This window comes from Ursus americanus, chromosome 21 (genome assembly GCF_024610735.1).
Source record: "Ursus americanus isolate L20-20 chromosome 21, mUrsAme1.1.p, whole genome shotgun sequence".
In the NCBI taxonomy this organism is placed as follows: domain Eukaryota; kingdom Metazoa; phylum Chordata; class Mammalia; order Carnivora; family Ursidae; genus Ursus; species Ursus americanus.
The window spans coordinates 35,910,109-35,916,231 of record NC_142147.1 but is presented as its reverse complement, the minus strand read 5'-3'; the positions used below and the strand labels follow the sequence as shown (position 1 = coordinate 35,916,231).

At 55.2% G+C, this 6,123-nt stretch overlaps 1 protein-coding gene across 4 annotated transcripts in view; it reads left to right on the top strand.

Annotated features, from left to right (window-relative positions):
- The first annotated feature begins 733 nt into the window (after nucleotides 1-733).
- TAF1C (TATA-box binding protein associated factor, RNA polymerase I subunit C) overlaps nucleotides 734-6,123 on the top strand; it is an 11,010-nt gene continuing 5,620 nt past the window's right edge. For 2 of the 4 annotated variants that reach the window (XM_087870648.1, XM_045796103.2), the window contains exons 1-8: nucleotides 734-879; nucleotides 3,057-3,195; nucleotides 4,297-4,378; nucleotides 4,566-4,663; nucleotides 4,736-4,825; nucleotides 4,916-4,989; nucleotides 5,586-5,824; nucleotides 5,969-6,085. In XM_087870648.1, the coding sequence (XP_087726774.1) occupies nucleotides 3,058-3,195; nucleotides 4,297-4,378; nucleotides 4,566-4,663; nucleotides 4,736-4,825; nucleotides 4,916-4,989; nucleotides 5,586-5,824; nucleotides 5,969-6,085 (838 nt within the window). In that variant the 5' untranslated portion in view covers nucleotides 734-879; nucleotide 3,057. Of the gene's footprint in view, nucleotides 880-3,056; nucleotides 3,196-4,296; nucleotides 4,379-4,548; nucleotides 4,664-4,735; nucleotides 4,826-4,915; nucleotides 5,001-5,585; nucleotides 5,825-5,956; nucleotides 6,086-6,123 lie in introns of those variants that run through there. The other 2 variants (XM_087870649.1, XM_045796107.2) reach the window with 2 other exon arrangements.

The following is a 6,123-nucleotide window of genomic DNA, read 5'->3' as shown; positions in this document are numbered from 1 at the left end:
TCACCTGGGAACTCATTAGAAATGCAAATTCTTGAATCACATCCCAGACCTACTGAACTGGAAACTCTGGGAGTGGGGCCCAGCAAACTAGTTAATAAGCCCTTGAGGGGATTCTGTTGCACGCTCAATTTTGAGAGCTATTGGTTTAAGATAATGGTAAGATTTATGATTAAACAGTAGTTCTTAAAGTGTGTCCCCCAGACAAGCACAATCAGCATCACCTGGGAATTTAGGAATACAAATTATTAGGTCCCACCCCACCCAGAAACTGTTTTACATCCCATTCAGATGATGCGATGAAAGCTAGAATTTGAGAAGCAATGCTTAGAGCTATACTTGCTTGACCACTGGGAGAGCCTCATGCACTCTAGGGGTTCCCGTACCCCTAGTTGTAAAGCCTGCTTCAAAGGGTATGAAGACAATTAATTGAATTTCTACTCACTAATCCAGTGCCTGGCTCATACTGGTGCTCAGTGCGTGTTTGCTAAGTGAATTAACTTAATAGCCAACAACAAGCCTGCGAAATAGGAAGTAAAGCAGGCAATAAGATTCGAACCCCCGTCGGACTGCCCTACAGTAAGCAAACTCGATTAGACGACGCTTCTACTGCCCAAGGTGCCGCCTCCACTCCCATTCCCCCTCCACCCGGGAGGTGGCGCTCTAGGGCGCCTGCGGAGGCCAGGCATGGAGGCGGGACTTCCTGCCTTCGAGGGAGCACTTCCGGTCCGGCCCGGAAGACCGTTAAGTGTGCCTGTGCTGCCGTTCCATCCCGGGCGCTGGGATCGGGGTGTAGTTGGCCGGCTCCCTCGTGGCTCGTGGGTCTGCCGAGTGTCCCGCGGAGGTCCGAGTCCCCGACAAGCACAGCGGGGCCCGGGCCAGGTAAGCGCGCGCGCCGCCGGGACGGCGGGGGGGTGGTGGTGGGGGGGTGTCCCCGGGCCGGGAGAGGAGCTCAGGCTTGGCCTATGCTCGGGTCCGCGGGCCCCACGGTGTGTGACTTTGCGACAGGTCGCCCCACAGCTGCACTGTGGGTTGTCAGCTCCTACCTCACGGAGCGGGAAGGACCCCACAAATGCAACGCGTGGCGGCAGCTGGCCGGCATGCAGCGGTTCCCGCGGGGTCTCTGCGGTGGTCGGACGTGAGGGCGGGAAATGAGTCTGTTTTGTTTAGGGGCTTTTCCGAGGTCGGGGGCTCCACCAGCGCCCTCTGCCTGCCCGGCTTTGTTTGAGGTTCATTCAGTTCTGCGTTTGTTCTTTCGATTTATACGTACTGATTATTGTTGTGGAGCAAATACGGAGGTACTGGGAAGAAAGGAAGTCCCTTTCCCATGCGGACTGTTAGAGCAGTTTGGAATCAGATAGTTTCATCTTTGAATATCTAATCACACATTGCAATGCGTGTTCTGGGGGTAAGGGTGCAGGTGTTGCGGAGAGAACCTGCAGGAGGCTTGCGGTCTGGAAATCTGAAGGATGAGTAGGATTTCGTAGGTGGGTGGAAAGGGTTCTGGCGTTCATTCGAAGCGCAGAGATGGTGTGCAGTGAAAAGTACGGTGAGGAAATGCCAAAGGACGTAGGTGTGATTGGAGCCCAGGCTCAAGAGAGGAGGTAGAGATGAGTTGGGAGCCGAGTGTTTGGAGACAGGACCTCGCTGGTTTATCAGGCATGCAGCCACCGCTGGGAGGCGTGGGTGCCCCCTGACTGCAATTAGGACCGTGGGTCTTGTGGTAGCCAGTGTTTTGCACAAGGATTCACTGAGCTCTCTGTTGATTCAGGCCACTGTCCTCTCCTGTTATGTTATGGGAAGGAGGGTGAGGGCAGCAGCCCAACTCCAGGAGTGGATCAGATACTTCCCTGCCCTGGGAGAGCTCCCTTATCTCAGAGATAAGGCTTTACATAGAGACCACAATTAGAGTGAGGCTGATGTGCCATGAGATAAACATGTTCGTTTCTATGAGAGGTATTTACTGGCTTTTACTGTGTGGCGGGTGTTGTGTGCAGTGCCGAGAGTACGTGGGTGGATGCGTGGGGTTACAGAATAAATGGATACAATGCAGTGGCAGTTCCAAGGGAAAAGATTTTTGTTTATCAAGACTGCTGCTGGTGTTTGCCTGTGGATGCCTGGGAGTGGAGTGGTTCAGAACTTGGACTTTGAATTGGCTGGGGGATCAAGCTGTTGGCCTTGGGGGGTTTGCTGTTCCCCGAGCTTCAGTTTCCTGAACTCCAAAATAGGGGCAACAGACGGATAAAAGAGGTAGTCCGTGTCTGGCAGTTCAGTAAGTGAACACTGCTGTTATTTTTGTGGTTAGTAAAAGAAGAGGGATGGTGTGGCTGCTTATTTTTCTAGAGCAGTTTGAATTTGGCAAAACCCTTTGACATAAATTGAAATTTTTAAAAATTGTTTTTCCTTTGACATCAATTTATTGTTATTCAGCACAGAGTCAGTTATATTTTCCACAAGGTACTGTACTTGCAAGTGGGAAGACAGATGAATCAGACTCCGTCCTGGCTTTGGGGGAACTTGAGCTGGTCTTGGGAGTGTAGCCTGGGGTGTAGGGTGCGTGGTCTACCAACGAGTAATTGTAATACAGGAGAGCCACGGAAGAAGCTGCCCCCTCACCACCTGTCTGACTTCATCCCCTCCCATTGTCCTCCTTGTTCATTCTGTGGCCTCGCTGCTCTTTCTCACACACTTTCCTGCTCCAGGACTTTTGTACTTACTTTCATTCTGCCAGGACCCCTCGTCCCAGTTGTCTGCATGGTTCTGTTCCTCGTTAGGTTCAGGCTGTGCCAAATGCCCCCTTCTGAGCGAGGCTTTCCCCGTCTCCTGCTGCCCATCACATTGCCATCCCCTGCCTCGTGGTTGGTTGGTTGGTTTTAATATTAGTACTTAGTAATATCTGGCAGTAGGCTGCATATTTATTTGTTCTTTATTATCTATCTTCTCAAATGAAATATAAAATATAATCCTGTTAGGGCAGTTTTTACTCTCCCAGGAACCCTGGAAGGCATTCTCAGATTCAAGTTTCTGAGAAGGCGTGATGTGTGGTTCTTGTTTTCCAGGATGGACTTCCCCAGCTCCCTCCGACCCACGCTGTTCATGACGGGCCCCCTTGGTCTGAGTAATGTCCCTGACATGTCCTTCATGTGTAGCTGGAGAGACACCCTGACCCTGCCAGAGTCCCTGCCCAAGAACTCTGAGGTGAGGAGGGCGGGGAGAGCCCTGGCAGCGGCCCCTTTGCTGGCCCCCTTTGCAGCACTCACACCAGGTGTCAGGGACTCAGGTGGGGTGGCATTGGCACTAATCTGCCAAGACACAGGCTGAGCCAGAATCCCCACTTGGGGTTGCAGGGGACGGCCGCTCTCCACAGAGGGTTTCCCTCCGTCTTCCTTTCCTGCCTTTGCTCAGCAGATGCTCAGTGCTGAGCCCCTGCAGTGTGCGGGGTGGGGGGGCCTTGTTAGGCCCTGGCAATCCAGCATGAATAAATCAGAGACATTCCCTGCCCTGTGGGACTTAGGGTTAGGGCCAGTGGGACAAGTGACCAAAGGAGAGCTCTGCCTGAAACCCAGAGGGTGGTCATACAGCACAGTGGGGAGGATGCGGGGCGGGGGGGGGAAGGGGGGAGAGACCTCTGGTGACAGGAAGGACAAGCGGCTTTCCCTGGCAGCCTAAGCCATCTGGCTCCCATTTGGAAACAGGCTGCTTAAGAATAATGCCAGGCAGATTGGGGGGGGGGGGCGACAAGAGAGGGCTTCAGGTCCATTCGGTCTCCTCTGGGAGCCCAGCTTGCTGGCGCTTGTACCCCTGAGTGTTGGAGCTAAATTGTCTCAGGCCAGCCCAGCACTGGGGACTGGAGTGGCCTGTGGGCTCCCTGAGTCAGTAACCGTGAGGTCTCCTGAGTGGAAGTGAGAATCAGGCGGCACTCGGGTCAGCCAGTAATGGCACAGGGCTGGGGGGAGCTGCAGCTCAGAGGCGCGGACTGGCCGCAGGCTCCCAGCCCCTCTCTTAACCAGCTGTTTCCCTGCGAGCCTCCCTGTGCCTCCATTTCTTCACCAGTAAAGCTGCAATGACGTCGTACCAATGAGTACATCAAAATAAATAGGCACTTGGCTGGCTCGGTGGGTAGAACGTGCCACTCTTGATCTCAGAGTCTCAGTGAGTTCAAGCCCCACCCTGGGCGTCACACCTACTTAAAACAAAAATTGAAAGACAAATAAAAAATTTTAAAAAAGGTGAGTGCCAGTGCTGCACCTGGCCTGGGACCGTGCTCACTGTGTTCCTGTCGGGCTCGTGTTTCCTCAGAATGGGGCGCCACACTTGTCCACGGTTCTGCTCTGGGAGCCAGAGACCCCCGGACCCCTACCTCTGCTGCCTCCTGGTCCTGGTAAGGGTCTTGGTCCCTGGGGCTCCCTTCTAAGCTGTTCCCCGTGTTACCTCTGTCCCCCACATCCCACCCAAAGGCGTTCCCTCTCCCCGCTGGTGGCCTCCGGTCATCTGGGGTACCCGGCCCCATTTCTGGGCCCTCTCCAGTTCCTGAACAAACCCCTTCTCCAGCCTCACTCTTCCTTCAGATCCCTGGGACCCTGGGGTGACTGCCCAGGACCTGCTTTTCCGGGGAGGTTTCCCATTCCGAAGGAAGCCGCAGGCCGTGCTGGACGTTACCGAACAGGTAAGTAACCCCACAGTGGGCAGTGCTGTGTGGCGGGGGCTGTGCACAGTGACCCGGCCTCCTTTCCCGCAGCTCAGCCGCTTCCTGTGGGACCATGGGGACATAGCCTTTGCACCCCTGGGGAAGCTGATGCTGGAGAATTTCAAACTGGAGGGAGCACGGGTGAGTAACCCCTGTCTAGCCAGGAGAGGGGGCTCCCCATTTCTTGGGGTAACCTCGCATGTGCGAGCTTGACAAGGCCTTTCTACACAGAGCCGTTCTAAGAAGAAGACAGTGGTCAGTGTGAAGAGGCTACTCCAGGACCTCGGTGGACACCAGCCCTGGGGGCAAGTGGCTAGTGAGAAAGGACGGGCTGGGAAGGCCTAGCTGGGGTGATGTGGGAGCAGCCAGGGCACTGTTCCAGGCTCCCCTCAGCTTCCTCTGTGCCGTGCAGTCAGGGGCCGCAGTTCCTCATACCAAACTGCCAACTCTAAGTGGAAGCGGGAGTTAGATTTATGAGCTGCAGGCATGGCTGCATCTAGGTGTTCAAATAACGTTACTAGGGCTCTGTCTCTTTATTTTCTCCTTCACTCGGCTTTGCTTGGCTTAATTCCTGGACAAACTGTTGCTAAGTGGCAGTGAGATGGTTTATGATTTCAAGGAAGAAGCTAGTGTTTTTCCTGAGGCACCAGCAAAAGCCCTGGGAAGGGTGTGGTTGGCATGGCCTGGGTGTCTGTCTCCTCCACGAGCCGCTCACTGTGGCCAGAGGCGACAGAGGACCACCCTTACAGCAGGGGACTAGGGTGGAATCATTTCCCAAAGGAAGAAATTCTAGGTTGATTTAAAAAATGCATCTACTGGCCTGGCCTCTCTTGCAATGGGACCTAGTCCTCCTCTCGGTCACTGTCACCACCTGATCCTACTGCCGTTCCCTCGTCCTCAGCTGCCCCTGGGCTTTCCTCAGCTTCCGACAGCGCCGGTTCTCCATCCTCGGGGGCCCTGTCCTGGGCAAGTCCGTGGCCAGCCTCCTGGGGGAGCTGCTGTATGAGGAGCTGGCTACGCGGTGGGAGCAGCTGCTCCTGGATGATGCATTCACCGGGGGCGCTTTGGCCTGGGTGCCTGGGAGGACGGCCCAGGTTGGACAGTTGGTCTACCCTGTGGGAGGTGCTCTAGACAAGCTCTGTATCCTTTCTCAGAGGCAGGAGGGGGCGGAGGAGGCTCCCTTTGGTGGAGGAGGTGCTCTCAGCGTGGTCCAGGACAATGGCGGGGTATTGGGGGACTTGCGGTGACCAGAGCTCATATGCTTATCCTTAGCCAGAGACCCAGGTTTCCAAGAGGTCAGTCTCACCCCAGGCGGTGACCCTCAGGCTCTCGGGGACCCTGGCCACATCCAGCTCCGAGGACCTGTCCGGCAGGTGGTGACCCGCACTGTGCAAGGGGAATGTGAGTCCCTTGGACACCTCCCTCACTCCCACCTCCCT